Source organism: Gekko japonicus, unplaced genomic scaffold (assembly GCF_001447785.1).
Source record: "Gekko japonicus isolate JY-2015 unplaced genomic scaffold, Gekko_japonicus_V1.1 scaffold426, whole genome shotgun sequence".
Classification (NCBI taxonomy): Eukaryota; Metazoa; Chordata; class Lepidosauria; order Squamata; family Gekkonidae; genus Gekko; species Gekko japonicus.
Genome location: NW_015160848.1, coordinates 367,843 through 386,713, shown reverse-complemented (window position 1 = coordinate 386,713; position 18,871 = coordinate 367,843). Strand labels below are relative to the sequence as shown.

General features: G+C 46.0%; 1 protein-coding gene across 1 annotated transcript; it reads right to left on the bottom strand.

The window, feature by feature from the left end:
* Window positions 1–7,881: 7,881 nt before the first annotated feature.
* LOC107118302 (keratin-associated protein 5-3-like) lies at window positions 7,882–9,545 on the bottom strand. Its single transcript, XM_015420609.1, is given in 3 exon segments — window positions 7,882–8,204; window positions 8,207–8,483; window positions 9,510–9,545. Coding segments are annotated over 2 exon segments (357 nt in total). The 5' UTR covers window positions 8,463–8,483; window positions 9,510–9,545; the 3' UTR covers window positions 7,882–8,103.
* Between the last annotated feature and the right edge of the window lie 9,326 nt (window positions 9,546–18,871).

Here is an 18,871-nt window from a genome sequence, read left to right as displayed (position 1 = left end):
TTTTTCCTCACCAGACACAAACCCGAAGTTTTCACCTACTTGTCCTGCATTTTTGGAATTCGTTAAACTGGGGATTCTGAAAACACTGGGTAAGAAGGAGAAAACTTTGGGTTTGTGCCTGGTGAGGAAAAATCTACTGTGGAAAATTCCACATAACAAGCAGTTTTTAAAATCTATGTGGGGAATTCATTACAGCGGAAACAGTCCCTATTTTCTTCTTTCTCTATTGCTCTATTGTCATGATGTAATTGGTTGCAAGACTAAACTCATAAGTATAGTGTCCTTGACGAGTTGCAATCCAATTAATAATGGGGAATTTCAGACAGGTGCTTTCTCCCGGTAGGGAACCAATTCTCAACCGGGTGCTGGTCTGTCATTTCAGACAGAACCCGGTTGAGAATCGGTTCCCTACCGGGATGCAGTGGCATTTCACACAGGGAAGCCTCTCTTTCGATTAGGAACCGGGAGGGAAGCGTTTTACCTGTCAACCGCTTCCGAGGAGGCTCCCGTTCCCTCTCCCGGTTCCGATACGCTTCTTTCCCGCCTTTTTTTTCAGCCGCGAGGGTTTTTTTTTTTTTTTTTGAACGTTCGGCTTATATCGATATATCGATATAACGCTATACCAATCCCATTGGAATACATTGGAATACTGGTATATCGATATATCGCTATAAGACGGACTTTAAAAAAACAAAACTGTGGGGAAACAAAGCGGTGCGTGTGTGAAACGCCGAACCGCTTCTGAATCGGCTCCTTTCCGGTAGGGGCAAGCCGTGTGTGAAACGGCAGCCCTCTACCGGTTCATCTGCAAACGGAAGACTCCCGGCTTGAAACCGGGAGAAGACGGGTAATGTGAAATTCCCCAATGTTTTCCCTTCCAACACTGTGGAATGTGAAAGCAAGTTATACCTCAGTCCAACTGCTTACGGACTATAAGGCAAATTCCATTGTATGTCAGGATTCCTCACAGTTTTTTCCGTATTTCCTACATTTATAGGTCAGAGCTAGTTCTGTTCAGATGTCAAATGGAGTTCTGTAGTCCTCCCATCCAAAACATCAAGAGGAGGAGTTTCCATAACCTGCACAATTCTGCTCCCCATTTCTGTGATTCAGAGGGTGTGTTCAGACGGGGCATTTACAATGGAATAGGTGCAATCGGTGTACTTACCGGCGTTCACACAGCAAACATCTGCCTTCTGTCCCTAACCGTCGTAAACAGCTTTACACCGTTGTACTCTGCCACTAGGTCCCCAAGTGGTGGTATCCTGAGTACAATGGTTGTAATCGCTGTACCCCCCCATCTGAACGCTCTCCAACGTTGTACAGCCACTTCCGTTCAGAAGCCTGAGGCTTCCGCTTTTCCCCGGCCATTTTTTTTTAAAAAGTATGCGATGTGCGCTTGGACGAAGCTTCGCCCTGAGCGTTCGTTTTTTTAAAAAAAGGCCCATGGCCGGCGGTGCCTGGAGAGCAGTGCTTCTTTCCAGAGGGTAGAGGGGGAAAGGCAGCAGCAGCAGCACTTCTGTCTGAAGCTGGGCTCGAGAATGAGGGGCAGGAGCATGTGAATGGGAGGAAGGCCCCCGCCAGAGTGACTTGGGTGAATCTCTGGCTCCTGGAGGAAGGGAAGGAGGAAGGGGAACGTTCGGGGGGAGGGGGGAGGAAGTGTGGGGTGCGCAAGGCATGGGGTGGGGGCTTGGGGGGCAGGAGGAGGATTACCCACCCACCCCCTCCTGTCGGGTTGGCATTTATTACAAAGGCGCACGAGGGGAAAAATGTGTTCTCCAGTTTGGAGGTTGTTTTTTTTAAGCTCAGAAGAAATGGCACCATCCGAAAAGGGCATGGATCTGACCTCTTCTTAATCCAAGAAGACCTCAGGGGAGGGGCGTCTGGATCCCTCCCTCTGCCCCATCTTCCAACTAGGAATTCCCCCCCCATATGAAGTTATTGAACTCTTGATTCCCGTTTGACACACACACACACACACACACACACACACACACACGCTCGTGCCTCTGTGACTTTTCAGCCCTCATTTGCGAAGGACAGCCTAATTTGCTGAGGCTGAGATCAAGAAAGCCCGTTTTTCTACTTGGAGGGGCAACCGAAGTGGTAGTGAGTGTGATCGCGTTTCAGCCGGCATAAACTGCACCAACCGGTGCAGTTTATGCCGGCTGAAACGCCTCGTCTGAACGCACCCAGAGAGTCCCAACCCTTTTATAAATGAAAGGCCTGTTCCCACTTCATCACCATCGTCACATATTTCCTCTTGAACTTCACAATGCCAACTGGCATACTGCCTGTCCAGAAATGAGCTGGTGCCTGGACTCAGCCTTCCGCACCAAGGGCTCGGAGCTGAGATACCTCTTTGTTCCACAGCCCTCAAAGAGAGGGAAAGGCAGCAGGAAACTGGCTTCCTTTCATTTATTTAGCTCATTTCATGATCAGAGTGGTTCAAAGGTGGAATCAGTTGCCCAAGGAGGTGGTTAGCCCCCCTTCACTGACAGCTTTCAAGAAGAGGCTGGACGAATACTTGTCAGAGTTTGGTGTCCTGGTTAAGTGCACGGACTCTAATCTGGGAGAACCGGGTTTGATTCCCCACTCCTCCACTTGCACCTGGCTGGATGACCTTGGGCAAGCCATAGTTCTGACAAAAGCTGTCCTTGAAAAAGAGCAGTTTCTGTCAAGAGCTCTCTCAGCCCCACCTACCTCACAGGGTGTATTTTGTGGGGAGGGGAAGGGAAAGGAGTTTGTAAGCTGCTCTGAGACACCTTTGGGATAGTGAAGAGCGGGGTATAAATCCAATCTCTTATTCTCTTCTTCTTCCCTATAGAACAGTAGAAAAGAGGAAGAGTCCAGTATCACCTTAAAGTGTTTGAAAGATCCTGGAAAGTTTGTGCCAGTTGACCTGCTATGAACTTCTCTTTGGGAACCACAAACTGCCCAAAATTTGCACTCACCCCTAAATCATTCATATGTAGATCAACTTCTGTGGATTTTATTGACTTCAAAAGGTACTTAGACTGTATCTCCCATGCTAGATTTTGGGGGAAATTAGCACTGACCTCGAAGGATTGTCAGCTTCTTTGTCTAATCCACAAAGCATATCAAAATAATACTGCGGAGGGGAGATGTCAAAATAATGGTCAATTGAACAAAGAGATCAAAGTGAATAGAGGTGTTTGACTAGGCTGGCTTTTGGCTTCCTTTCCCTTCCATCTCTAGATAATAGATAATAATAAATAAATAAATAATAAATAAATGACACTGATAGTCAACTCTTTGGTGACGTTTTCCATCCACCTCCCCTGTCCCAAAGACCTGTCTCAAATGTGTTTTATGCCGATGATGCTGTGTTGATATCTCAGTCATTTGTTGGTTTAACATGCTTACTGAATGCTTTTGTACTTTATTGCTCCCAGGAGTCTTTAGGTGACTGCAATAAAGAAGGCCAATGCTATGCTGGGGATCATTAGGAAGGGTATTGAAAACAGATCAGCCAATATAATAATGCCCCTATATAAATCAATGGTGAGACCTCATTTGGAATACTGTGTGCACGGATAAAAAGAAGTACTTCTTCACCCAAAGAGTGATTAACACATGGAATTCACTGCCACAGGAAGTGGTGGGTGCTACAAGCATGGACGGCTTCAAAAGGGAATTAGATAAGCATATGGAGCAGAGGTCCATCAGTGGCTATTAGCCACAAGGTATAGCTAGGGGCTCTGGGGCAAGTGATGCTCTGTCTTCTTGGTGCTTGGGGGGGGTCAACAGTGGGAGGGCTTCTAATGTCCTGGCCCCACTGGTGGACCTCCTGATGGCACTGGTATTTCTGGCCACTGTGTGACACAGAGTGTTGGACTGGATGGGCCTTTGGCCTGATCCAACATTGGCGTCTCTTATGTTCTTATGTTCTTAGGTATAAAATTTCAAAAGATGAAAGTTTTACTTTTTCTGTAAAGGTGCTCCATCTCGTTGTTTATCTTGATCTATGAATGGCCATTCAATTTGTTAGAAGAAATCCTCTGATGGAGAATTAATTCTTAGGGGTTCTTGAACACCAATGTATACAGAGATAAGAAATCAGAACAGACACTCCTTATTCCCCATAAAGAGACAACACAGCTGAATGTTTAAAGAATAAATGTTGTCTTTACTGAGCAATATTTGAATTCACAAGCATAAAAAACAGATTCGTTCAAGCACACACTGACAAGTTCCTTTAGGTACAATAGAAATGGAAAGCAATCAGTATAGAAAATAATAAAGCTTTAACTAATTGGAGGTAAACACAGAAAAGGGTAACGATTAATACGTATCTGATCCAGAGAGAGATTGATCTTCTCAATGAAGAATGTGGGAACAAAAGATGTCACTAGAGGGATTCTACTGCACACAGTTGGACCAGCCAACACATGTGGGCCTCCTGGTTGCGCAGTCCAAGAGAGCACTCAAGAATTACCTCTAGCAGAGCTTCAGTTGCCTAGGTGGTGGTGGGGGGGCCTCCTGGTTGCGCAGTCCAAGAGAGCACTCAAGAATTACCTCTAGCAGAGCTTCAGTTGCCTAGGTGGTGGTGGGGGGGGTGGATAGTTAGCTAGCTGGCTTGCTAGCTGGCAGAACTTTGGTGGGGTAACGACGGCTAGCAACAAACAAAGGATGAACATCGCCTTTTAAAACCTAGTTTGGGGGTTGGCATCAGTGCCAACCTCCTGTCCTTAGTCCGTCCCAGTCCCTATGTCTATTGGTCATTGGGATGTAACGTACCTATCAAGAGGGAGTGGGGCAATATTCAAATTCTACCCTATGCTTCTATAGGAACCATTTGGTCAAGGTGTCACAGTTGCATTGCCATGGAAACCTTTGATGTGAAGATGCTCTGGCTTGGTCCAGGGGTCGTAAACAGGAAAAAGTCACTTTCAGATGCAAACCAGATACAGGGTTACGTGTTATCCAGGAACTCCTTGATGGAGGAATACTTGTTTGTGGGAGTCCTTGTGGCTGAGCATAATGGAGAATGCTTCTTCTTCCCAAGGAAGGATGGGTAGGTGTGTGTGTGTGCCTTCATTAGCATACTGGTGCAGGCAGCACATTGGCACAGCAGCTTCCAAATGCAGGCAAGCAAAGCAAGCAAATCACACAACATTCCAAACCCATACACAAATGCAGATACATTGCATACATTCAAGCATCAGCACAATACAGATAAGAACACAGTTTTAATCACATCTTCTAACAAATTGATCAGGTCAACCATTTCCAGTATCTCTGTGTCCTTTTTTTCTTGTAATTTTTTTCCGGGAAAAATCATACTATTGCTTCTAAGAATTTAGCACCAGTACACTCGTCAGATCTCCTAAGATTCTTTTGGACATCAGGAGGTAAATATGTACATGCTGCTCCCTGGGCTTTTCAGGCTAAGGTAGTTCCACCAAATGAGAAGGGAGCACTCACTGGAGAAGACCCTGATGCTGGGAAACATTGAAGGTCAAAGAAGACGAGGACGGCAAAGGATGAGATGGTTACACAGTGTCATAGATGCAACAAACATAAAATTGAGCCAACTTCAGAGGACGGTGGAAGACAGGAAGGCCTGGCGTGATCTGGTCCATGGGGTCATGAAGAGTTGGACTCGACTGTGCGACTGAACAACAACAAGAACAAAAAGTTCCATCAGTACTATATGGTGTGAAGTTGACCACAGCCAAGGTTAACGATAATTATGACTCTTGCTTAACCTCCAGTTTGCCAATGTGTATCTCTGGTCTAGCCATTCATTCCGAATTTGCTGAACTATCCCTGGAGGCCAAAGCTCAGATAGCAACATTAATTAAAATGTCCTATTCTCGAATAGGGTACTATCTGCCCCATCTTGCTAATGATGCTCTTCAAAGCTCATGGCTAAAATTAGTCAATGACAGTCTACAGAGGCTGGGCTTTTCCTTTGAGTTTCTTGACCAAATGGAATATCCCTCTGCATGTAAGCGGATTACATCTAGCGCACTACACTTCAATAAATGGAGCACTGGCTGTCGAGCTCAAAGGGTATGCTCCCTATACTATTTGGATCTCTCGGTCCTAAACGCTCTACCTGCTTTCTGTAAGGTTTTTTTTTTTTTTTAACAGCTCCCAAATACAGACTACTATTCTCTAAGGCTAGTGTCTGGCTACAATGGGAGCTAGTGGGGATTTAATACTCTAAGTGGATTTCTGACTGTAACTCTCAGCTTTTTGGATACCACTTAGCAAGTTTCATTGATGCAACAAATATAACACTGACTATGGAGAGTCGATCATAGAATACATCTAAAACAAAAGTCCACATGGTCAGAGCAATGGTATTCCCAGTAGTCATGTATGGCTGCGAGAGTTGGACTATAAGGAAGGTCGAGCGCCGAAGAATAGATTATTTTGAACTATGGTGCTGGAGAAGACTCTTGAGAGTCCCTTGGACTGCAAGAAGATCAAATCAGTCAATCCTAAAAGAAATCAACCCTGACTGTTCCCTGGAAGGCCAGATAATGAAACTGAAGCTCAAATAGTTTGGCCACCCAATGAGAAGGGAGAACTCACTGGAGAAGACCCTGATGCTGGGAAAGATTGAAGGTCAAAGAAGACGGGGACAGCAAAGGATGAGATGGTTAGTTAGTGTCATAGATGCAATGAACATGAAATTGAGCGGGCTTCGGAAGATGGCGGAAGACAGGAGGGCCTGGCGGGAGCTGGTCCATGGGGTCGCGAAGAGTCAGACTTGACTGTGCGACTGAACAACAACAAAAAATGGAGCCCTGCTTTAAAGCAGGAGACTGACGCTATGATGTTAGCTGACACTGACACAAATGTGACTCTTGCCTTTGCAAGACTTTTGGTCAATAGCATTTAATGGTATTACTTTTTAAGGTAATTTTTATTCATAATTTTGTACCTTTGTGTTTCCACTTGCTTGTCTGTGCCTTGCTGTACTTGTTTTCTTCATTTCCCCCCTTAAGACCAGATGGTCTCTGAGTACTAAGAAAAGAATGGAATGGTTGGAATGCAGCAGGATCCTCTCACCCACATTCCTGAGCAGATGATATAAAAAGATACACTAGCTTTGGCAAAGGAAAGTGTCATACGCATCGTAATTGGCAGTCCTTTGATGGTACCCTCCACCATAAATCTGATATGTTTAATATATTATGCTGATGTGTTTAATATATTATCCTATGAGTTCTGCCACTGAGCCATGACCCCTCCCCACTTTTCAAGTTCTTAGAAATAACAAGCAATTGAATCCACAATTTTTTTTTGATGCAAATGGAAGCTTTATTAGAAAAAGAAAGAAAGGGAGAAATTTCATTTCCAGTGAAGCAGTTTCAGGGATGACAATCATACCTTCTTAACTCAGCAAACAGTGGCTTTCCCACTGCCCATTTAGCTGGGATAACTGAAAAGCTACAAAGCAAATGAATACAGAGATGAACACAGGTTACTGTTGAGGCAGGAAGACCTCTGTGGACTCCAAAAACATTTCAGAGCCCCACAGAGGCTGGTCTCGAAATCAAGATCGTAGATCGCAGCTGCAGCCATCATACAGCCGCACACCAGGGAAAAGTTCTCCCGGAAGGAGTCGCTGCGAACAAGAGCTGTGCCGAAAAGACACCGTTGCCAGGAGGTGAAGTGCCCACCATGAAGGAGCCGGGAAAAGAAAAAGAGCCCTGCTGTCTGGGTGCTGGTAGGTAGTCACCTTCCCCTGTAAAAATTGTGGCCCTAGATAGGTGTAGCTAATCATATATATATGTAAACCGCTAAGAGATTCTTTGGGGTTAGAGCGGTATGAAAGTTAAATAAATAAAATAAAAATAAATAAAAGATAAGTTTAGGAAAATGAAGTGAAGCTAAGAGGGGGGGGGAACTTTCAGGGCAAGAGTAGAGAGAATACAAAGTAACTAACACATGTTTGAGGTCATGGGCTTTTGAAATGTTGTTAAGCACCAACTGATCCTGAATTGAAATAGGAAGTGTCATTTCTTCCGACACTCAAGTCTGTGGAGTCGTCAGCCGTCAATCCGTTCCATGCTGTTCAGGTAGCCGTTTTATTCCCGTTCGTGTGAAGCTCCCTTTTCCAGCTTAACAGATGCGACCACAGGGGGGGCAGCCGCCACAGGCTGTGTAGCCTCCCACTCGGAGAGGCTCACAGGAAGCAGCCAGCACTGGCCCTGGGACCACAAAGGAGGTGGCTGTATGGTGACTTCCGATGGTGGGATCTGGTTGATGCAGGAGACGCTGGCCCCACTGGTGATGCCAAGGCAACGTGCCGGTGTCGAGCTACCGCAGCATGAAGGGGGGCAGCATGGACTGGGGCAGCAACTCAGTGAGCCCAGACCGCCTGTTGGGTAGCCACATGGGGGGCAGCAGGGGGGGCAGCAGGGGGAGCAGCAAGGCTTGGGGCAAGATGGGACAGCACAGGATGGAGGACAGCAGGACATCTTGGAAAGGTGGAGGTGAGTCTGGAATGACATCATGAAAGGATGGGAAATGTCAATACGATAGACTGAACAACAAACTGACCAAGTCGTGAGTATAGCAATTGTCCCAGGGAGTATAAAGTCAGGGAGGGGAGTGGTGGCACAGAGGATTTATCCTCTGGTTAACATCTGAACTGAACAGAGTTGCTGTCAGTTCTAGCCCGCGCTGGTGTGAGCTACCAGCCTTGTCCCCAGCTTGCCGTCCACCCAGCGGTTCGAAAGCTTCGGCGAGTAGATAAAAAATGGGTACCACTCTTTAGAGAGGGTGGGCACACTAAACCCCCCGGTGGTGGGAGTTGTTAGCCGGCGAATGGAATGTCCAGCTCGGAAGCTTGGAAGCCTGATAAAAAGACCTCTTCGGCATTAAGAAGCCTGTAATGGGCCAATCCGGCCAGGTGGTGGCAGTGTGGCGCTATGATTCAAAGCAGCTCAGGAAGAACCAACGTCATCAAGCCAAGCCGAAAAGTGAATGCCTCTGGAACACGTCTGAAGCCTACAGCTGAACAAAAATCCCTGTCGGCTGCCAAATGTGTGCGATTTAAAGAATTATATGTTGTCCTCCCTTACCCCTATGAAATTGTTAGTCCCTTGGGTGAAACCGTGTAACTGTAAATCGCTCAGAGCCAGCAGCTCTGCTGGATTGAGCGATCAATAAAATCAAAAGGTATTATTATTATTATTTAGAGTCCACACTTCAAATGTCCCATTTAATCCATCTCATTCAGGCAGGTGTCTCCGGTACTGCAGAAGTGGCGTACAAATTTCCTCTATGCCTTTCTACCTTGACACCTGTCCATTTTCCTGAGAGCCACCTGCACTTCCTCCTTTTAATCCCTGTGCCTCAGAATCTCTCCAAGGACCTTCTACTTCCATCTACTTTGATGACATTGGTTGCATCGATACCATTTCCAAAGGAGGAACTTTCGCAGCATCTTCTTTCCTGACTTTCTGTCTGGCTTTCCTGCCGTATATTTCATACACCACGAGAAGAAGTTATAGTGGACTTACCAAGAGCAGTTGCAGTGGAGGAGCAAGCAAGAGATCCTAGCAGGGCTGTGGAGATGGTTGCAGGTGTCGAGAGCTTTTATACCATCTCTCGGGAGCACTGGATGCATGACTCATTTCTGAGTGTTTAGTTTGTTAAATCAGTGCTCCCTATGGCACTTCTTAAGGTGTTTCACCTCATATTACAGTGTGAGCATATTTTACCCTGCAGACTTCTCTCATCATTCAGTATTTAAAGGACGCGGTCAGAAGTCCTATCCAAGTTTAGTTGTGTCTGATCAGGAATGAACCTGCAGCATTTCAGGGCTGACTACAGCGGAAGCAGATCACCGGCTTTGCCCGCAATGCACAAATTTTAAGATTCCTCTGGGGTCTACTGCTGAGTCAAATTCTGTCTTCTCATAAGACCATAAGAGATGCCAATGTTGGATCAGGCCAAAGGCCCATCCAGTCCAACACTCTGTATCACACAGTGGCTAGAAATACCAGTGTCATCAGGAGGTCCACCAGTGGGGCCAGGACATAAGAAGCCCTCCCACTGTTGACACCTTCCCCAAGCACCAAGAAGACAGAGCATCACTTGCCCCAGAGTCCCTATCTATACCTTGTGGCTAATAGCCACTGATGAACCTCTGCTCCATATGCTTATCTAATTGGTCACTATATTGGTCACTATATGACAGAGGGCAGGGAATATGACATCGGTTTACAACAGACATGCCGCATGAGTCCAACCACGGTATGTATCAATCAGTAACCGAGCGCAGGAGTGCACCATAAATTAGGGTTAGGTTTTTAGTAAATGGAAATTATGAAAAATTATTAGAAAAGTATTAAACATTTTCAGTAAATTAATAAGAATAATGTAGTAAATGAAATATTTGTTCAGGTAATCGAGACAGATTTTGAAACCTGGTGCTACCTTTTGAGTGTCAGATTTCCCGCTGGTTTTATGCTTCAAATTCTGGGCAATAAAACTGGACAGATTTTAGAGTTCATCAACATTTCATTGAAACCTTGATTTCTTCTCTCTCTGTTGCTGAAAATGAGGCAGTCCCATGATGTAATTGGCTTCAAGACTAAACTCATAACTATAATGTCCCTGAAGGGTGGCAGTTCAATTAATCATGTTTTCCCTTCCAACATCGTGGGATGTCAACGCAAGTTATACCTCAGGCCAACTGCTTACAGACCATAAGGCAAATTCCATCGTGGGTCAGGATTCCTTATTTCCTGTGTTTATAGGTCTGAGCTAGTTCTGCTCAGGCACCAAATGACGTTGGGTGGTCCTCCCGTCCAAAACATCAAGAAGAAGAATGTCCTTACTCTGCACAGTTCTGCTCCCCATTTCCATGATTCGGAGGGGCCCCCGCCCTCTCTTTTAAATGAAAGGCCTGCTCTCCCTTCATCACCACCATCACGTATTTCCTCTTGAACTTCACAATGCTAATTGTCCTACTTGCCTGTTTAGACACGAGCTGGTGCCTGGACTCAGACTTCCCCACCAAGGGCCCAGAGCTGGGATCCTTGTCTGTTCCCCAGCCCGCAGAGGGAGGGAGAGGTGGCAGGAAACTGGCTTTCCTGCCTAAGGGACAGAGGGAATCTGTAGCAGGATGATGGGACATGATGGGAGAGGAACATCTGGACCGTGGGAAAAGATGAGGCCAGACCAGATCCAGGTGTAGGGAGCATCCGGTGAATTGGATGGTTGACGCCTAAACTACAGAGGAGCGTGGAGGAAGACCAGAGCAGGAAATCAAAGGCTGGCTTCAAAGACATGCCAGGGAGGAATGTAACAGAGCAATTCCAGAGGGAGAGAAAGAGTGCTGTTTCAGGGGGGGGAATGAAGGACTTGTAGAGCTCAGCTATCATCCTCCCTTCCCCAGTTCTGATGCCTAACGGACTTCAGTGTAGAATGCATGGGGAGGGAAGCAACCTCACTGAAGGGCGGTCTCACAAGTAGGTGGAGAATGTGAAGAGTTCTTACTTCATTTTTCAGACCCCACCATATGGAGCCATTAAAGGTTCCCTTGCTCGAAAGCCAGTCGGGTCCGACTCTAGGGTTGCGGTGCTAATCTCCGTTTCAAAGCCGAAGAGCCAACGCTGTCCGAAGACATTTCCATGGTCATGTGGCCGGCATGACTAAACACCAAGGCACACGGAACGCTGTTACCTTCCCACCAAAGTGGTACCTATTTATCTACTTGCAATTTCTTGCTTTGTAACTGCTAGGTTGGCAGGAGCTGGAACTAGAGACGGGAGCTCACTCCGTCATGTGGCACATTCGGATCTCGAACTGCTGAACTACTGACCTTCCACAGCCTGCAGTTCAGTGTCTTAGCCACTTGAGCCACCGCAGCTCCGTTCATGGAGCCATTGCCATCCCCTTATTTGTCCACCAATAAATGAGTGCCTACAGGAACAGAGCTGGCTATTTAAAGAGAGGGGCATGACATAATCAACAGCCATCCTGTTGTGATGGACTCGGCACTCTTCAGTCAATGGCTCACAGAAGATCAAGAGCTGCTCTTGCGGGCAGTTATGCCGCAACATCAGGAGTCTCCTGATTCCAGGCCTGGAGCTACAGTGGGGCTTTTGGAGGCATGGCCCCCTTTCTTAAAGTCACAGCCCCACAAGAATGTCTCCTGAAAATCTTTTTGCAATCAAGAAGAAGAAGAGAAGAGATTGGATTTATACCCTGGATTTATGTAACTACCCAAAGGAGTCTCAGAGTGGCTTACAAACTCCATTCCCTTCCTCTCCCCACAACAGACACCCTGTGATGTAGGTGGGGCTGAGAGAGCTCTTGACAGAAACGGCTCTTTTTCAAGAACAGCTGTGCCAGAGCTGTGGCTTGCCCAAGGTAATCCAGCAGGTGCAAATGGAGGAGTGGGGAATCAAACCTAGTTCTCCCAGATTAGAGTCCATGCACTTAACCACTACACCAAACATTTTTTTAAAGGTGTGACTCCTTTAAGCAGAGTAGGGTGCTATAGTTGACTAATTTCAGCACTGAGCAAAGGGGTTAGAATAGTTGACCTCTAGGATCACTCCTAACTCTGTGTCAAGAAACTGGTCTCCTTTAAGAGAGTTTTTTCTGCCTAAGTGTTAGCTTTCTTGACTATAGGGGGGGTGGCATTTTTTTCAAGCCCAATAGAACTAGTACAATGTACGAGTGCTCAGCGGCACCAGTGCAACCACAGAATGTCCAGCAGAACTCAGTGCCACTGTGATGATACAAGCTCAGCAGGACTGATGTCAAGCATAGATTCAAAATCCAAGCAAAGGGGTTTGAAAGCCCAGCAGAACCAGTGCAATCTAGCATTGGATCCATTGCTGTGCTGTGGCTGCTGGCTTTGGCTTCCCTGCTATGTAGAGCCAGGAGCTTGCAGAGCCAGGTTAATGCGATAGGACATGCAGGCATGGCTCCTGTCTGAAAGCTAGGCCAGCTGGTTGAAGCTTTGCACCTCCAGGGCTGCCTGAGCCACCAGCATCTGGCTCCAGAAGATCCCCCTGTGCTTCAGCCGCCTGACTCAGATTTCCAAGCCTCGAGCCAGCTTGTTCCTGTGGATAGCCTGGTCTGGTAACTATGCTTGTCTTCCTGTTGGGCATTCAATAGTACCTGCCCGATAGGAGGGCCCTGCTAATTTATAGGGGGTGCTCCCCTTGGTGCCCTACCACTGGCTATGGGTCTTGTTGCAAGTCCAGTAAAACTAGTGTGATGTACTTGTGGCCTGCAGAACCCCTATGTGGCAATACCAGCTCAATCACAATCCCAAGTAAGGGGGGCATTTTTTTAAGCCCAGCACAACCATCACAATGTACAGAGTGCCCAGCAGTACCAATGTAATCCCAGAGTGCCCAGCAGAACCCATTGGCACTGACATTGCAAGTTTAAAAGAACTGATCACAAAGCATAAAGTCACAATTCCAAGCAACGGGCATGGGATTTTGTAAACTGTGCAAGAAATTGGGAAATGAAGAAAAAGCGACAGCGGTAAAGAGGGGGACCCTCTTGAAACTGACATGACTAGTGTGAAACTGACAACAGTGTTGCCAAGGATGGAGAAGCCTGGTGGGCCTGTTGCTTTGAAGACTGGTAAACATTTTGTTTGAGTGGAGATAGTCTGTCTGGAAATGTATGCATTCATGGACCGGAATAAACCTCCAAAAACTGCTTGAAAGTTCCTGGAAAGTTCATGCCAATTGACCTGTCACAAATTTCACTTTAGGAACAATGAACTGCCCAAAATTTGCATTCATCCCTAAATTCTTAAACCATCTGGAGATAAACTTTATGTGGCTTTTATGGACTTCAAAACTGCCTTAGACTGTATCTCCTGTAATAGATTGTGGGGGAAATTAGCACTGACATTGATGGACTGTCAGCTTCTTTGGCTAATCCACAACTTATATCAAAATAATACTGTATGAGTGAGATGCCAAAATAATGGTCACTTGAACAAACAGATCAGAGTAAATAGCGGTGTTCAACAAGGCTGACTTTTAGCTTTCTTTCCCTTTCATCTCTATATAAATGACACCAATTCTCAACTCTCTGGTAAAGTTTTCCATACACCTCACCTGTCTCAAAGATCTGTCTCAAATCTGTTTTATGCCAATGATGCTGGTGTTGGTATCGAAATCTTTTGTTGGTTTAAAATGCTTATGAATGAGTGGTTTAGATGATTCACAAGGTTTTTTGTGTGTTTTTGCCATATATCAAAAGAATTACACCTACAAGATAATGACTCAGCCCTACCCCACCTTCCTGAGTAGATATAAATTGCCTACCTACCATTTTTCTTCTCACATTGACACAGAGAGTACTCCATCCTTATGTGTTATACCTCTGAGGATTCCCATCACAGCTGCTGGTGAAACGTCAGGTACTACAATGCCAAGACCACAGCCATACAGCCCAGAAAATCTACAATTACTGGCTGTAAAGTTCAAAGGGTGTGCCAGTTTGGTGTACTGGTTAAGTGCATGGACTCTAATCTCAGAGAACCATGTTTGATTCCCCACTCCTCCACTTGCAGCTGCTTGATGACCTTGGGCAAGAGATAGTTCTGATAAGAGCTGTCCTTGACAGGGCAGTTTCCGTCAGCGCTCTCTCAGCCCCACCTATCTCACAGGTTGTCTGTTGTGGGGAGTTTGTAAGCCGCTCTGAGGGTATAATTCCAGTCTCTTCTTCTTCTTCTATATCATTCGGGTCTTTTTGTCCCAAAGACTCTCCCTGCTTCCTGTACATTTTTAATGGTTAGCAAATATAGCTACACTATTAGCTGACACTAACTGAAATGTAGCTACACTATTAGCTGACACTAACCGAAATGTGAATCTTTTCTCAATGGCATTTAATGGCATTTAATACTATTTCTTTTAGATATAATTTTTTAAAATATTTGTAATTCTGTACCTTTGTGGTTCCCTTTGATTGTCTGTGCATGGCTGTAGCTTTTTTCTTCTCTGTTTTTTCTTAAGACATGATGGTCTATGAACACTCATAAAAGAATGGGATGGATAAGTGCAGCAGTATCCCCTCACCCACATTCCTGAGCAAATGATATAAAGAGATACACTACCTTTGGCAAAGGAGAGAGTACATAAGCATCGTGATTGGCAGCCCTTGATGGCACTATCCTCCATAAATCTGACATGTTTAATATATTAGGCCTTGTACCAGATTTCTGTAGTAGGGTTGCCAAGCCCACGCTGGTGGTGGGAGAACCCCGATGTGCAATCCCCATACTCACTTTTTTGGAATCAGCCCCAGGGGATAAAATGGTGATCAGAAATGTAATGCTCCAGCATTTCAGTCCTCCAAGAATCTGTGGCTATAGAAGTCACAGAGGTGAAGGCTAGAGCATCACAGCTGGAGGCTCATTAGAGCCCAGTTCCCTCTGTGGTGTGCATTGGTGTGCACCATGATGTCCCCTGCCCCCAGCACCACTCTAGCACACACATTGCCACACAGGTCTCCAACGGCTCCGAGGAGTGGATGCAGGGTCCATGCTGTAGCTGTCGGTTTATGTCTGCACACTCACACTAAGGGTGTGCAAAAAATTTTTTGGCCGATTCGGATTCAGCAGAATCGGGCAGAATCAGTTTCGGCTGGCAGTAAGATTCCCGCATGTCAGTTTTGTCAGTATGAGCCGATTTGGGAGTCTTTCGGCCAACTGAATGTCAATTTCAGCCCCATTATATCCTATGGGCCACTGACGTCAATGGCGAAAACATAGGGTATATTCTGGGGGCTGGAGGGGAGGGCGTTTCAGGGTAGCTTTGGGAGCCTCTCCCCCCATAAACCCCCATGGCACAGTGTCACACAGAAACCCCAATAGACCAACAGGAACAACATTTATACAGGCCCTCCCTGTGTAAATTGATGGTGCAACCAGAAGTCCAGGGATGTAGCGGCGGCAATTTGGCAGCAAGCCAATTCAGATCAGAGAATCTGAATCGGCTTGCAGGAGCCTGAAGGGGCCTGAATGGGCCATTTTTGGGGTTGCATTCAGTTCAGACGAACCGAATGCACATCCCTAACTCACACCTAAATGTGTGTCAGTGTGTAAAAGAGAGAGAGTAAGTGCCTGCCTGAGGGGTGTGTGTGTCCTGGTCCCAACTAGGACCTCCAATGCGGGGAAACAACAGGAGAAGCACCCAAGGATCCCCCTTATTCCCCTTACCTGGAAAGCCAGTGGACCCCTACTCCCCACCAAAGAAGTGACCAGGAATGGTGAGGAAGCGGCTGGGGATGACACGGAGGACTGGTGACAGAGCCCACGGGATGAACAGGGAGACCAGCTACACGGCAGTGCAGCACCAGGACACACCCAGTCGAAACTGCACCATGCCTGCCCCAGCCCCAAAGAAGAGGCCTGGGAGCTGGGGAAGGATTGACAGCCCCGGAGAGGGGACAATACTGTGGTCCAGTTGCTGGCTCAAGCACCCCAGCAGCTACCAGGGTGAGAGGATGGAGGCTGTGTGCAGGCCACAGAGGAGGGGTGGAGTCAGCTGCAGCCAACCCAGCATCGGCACTCTTAAAGGGGGCAAGGCCAGAGAAGGGGGCAGTACTGGGAAGGGGAAGGGGATAAAAGAGAAGGCGGAGGCAGCCAAAGAGGAGGCTGGAGGTCTGGGGCAGGAGATAGAGAGGGTTAGTGTTGAGAGGACCAAAGGGGTGAGAGGCTCGGATGATGTGAACCCCCCTCGCTGACCCCCACATCTGAGGCTTCTGCTCCATCTTCCTGGTGGACCCTTCCCCCTTTGAGGACCCGGGGAGGTCGCAGCCTAGCAACCAAGGATCAGGCCAAAGAAGGGAGGGGCAGGGAGAGCCTGAGATCCTGGTAGCGCAGTGGCGACGGGAGGAGTGCCAAATACCCTTATGGAGGGGCTCAACAGGGTAATAGCTCTATTTCTTTTTCTGTTTCTGACCCAGAACATATATTTTTCACCAGGCCCACACCAAGATGAATTGTGACTCTTTATGTAAACTACAATCATTCATTCTATCTCTATAGTATTTTGACGTTTTTAATTAAAGATTTTTAAATGCAATCTTTAATAAACCCCCTCCAGAGGACTTTGTGCTGGTTTAAAATCAGTCTATGAAATAAAACAGCCATTTAGAATGTTACAATACTATATAGAAGTCAGCCATTAATAGCCATCCCAAGTAAGGATTTAAAGCACTTCTGGAAAATGTTAAGGCACAAACTTTGGTGATACTGTAGAGGAGGTGAATTCCAAAGCTGTAGGACAGACACTCAGACCAATTTCACACAAGAGCTGCATCGCGGTCGCAACTCCCTTTGTCCCGCTTCTATTGTTCAATTTCCCACTCAAACTGCATGGACACGTTTTGACCCACGGCTTCACCCAATTTTCCCGTTTTTTGAGGATCACGAAACCGCAGGGAAACTCGGGTGAATCCACGGGTCAAAATGTGGCCACGTGGCTTAGAATGGGAAATTGACCAATAGAAGCGGGGCAAAGGGAGGTGTGATTACGGTGCAGCTCTTGTGTGAAATCAGTCCAAGTGTGCTAGCCTACTTTTGTGGTACAGACTTGGTACAATCCACTAGGATATTATCCTGAGCAAATCACTTCAGAGGGGACCGGAGATGCACAAAAATTCCTCCGTACCTATCTGCTTCATTCCTACTGGGCTCATGCAGAAGATGCTTTCTGGTAGATTCCAACATTTAGGAGTATTTTGCAATGTCCTTCACAATTACTGTGGCTGCATTCAAACATAACATGAGACCATGATTTAATTAAACTTTGATTAGTGTGCCTAATTGAATGCAGGCCACTCTACTGGTTAATCAGGGTCCTTCAAACCAGGAACTGAAACTGTAGCACAAATCTGTACCCCTGTGTGCCCCCTAGGGTCAAATATGGAATACACAGTTGGAGTCCAGTGAATTAGATGATTATCTGTTTATTGCAAGAAACAGGAAATACAGGGCTGGATACCTTAGCACCCAGCAATGCCAAGCTGTATTCTGCCATAACCAGGAAGGGCAGAAGGTCTTATACCCCAAATGAGATCACTATAGTTTATACATTAAGAAATTCCTAATTAGTACCAGACAGGTAACATCATTAAAGTGTCATTTGACTTAACGTATCTCTATTGGTGTTCTACTATGCTTGTCAAAAGTGTCAGTGATTGCATTTGCTTATCTGTTCTCAGGACAGTGCGAAATAATAAAGAACAGCAGGTTCCTCTCTCTTAGCATCACCCAGACTTTATTTACCTCCTTCCTGAGCTGGGGAGTTCTTCTGATAAGGTACAATGATTCACATAGAACTGGATTTTGTCAGGCTTTCCAGGGCCAGGTGCTCTACTCTTGCAAAAGGAGATATTGTTTTGAAGACACTTAGAGCCCTTTTGTTGCATAGCTTCCTCTGCTTGGTGTCCTTGCAACCACCAGATACACATTCCATTCTGTTGCATTCCAATTACATCTACAAAGGCCTCTAATAATACTTTTGCTTAAAATAACTTTCTTATACAGGAAAATACAATTATAAAATATACACGTTCTACTATAACTTTCTTCTGAATATACTATAATTAAACTCTTATGAAGGCACATTGACAACTGTCAATATATATTTCGAAGAAAATATTAAAAATCACATTCAGAAATCAAAACCACTTGATCCCTTGTCCTACAAAACCATACTTTGAAATCGGATGACTAAACCAAAGTTAGTGCTAGCTATGGTTTAGTGCAATGTATGAATGAAGCCATGCTGCCTGAACCCTGGCTGGTTTCTTAGCACTGCTTTTACTCATCCCTGAATATAGAGATGCCTGGCCAGAGCAAAGATGAAACTACCATTGGGTGACC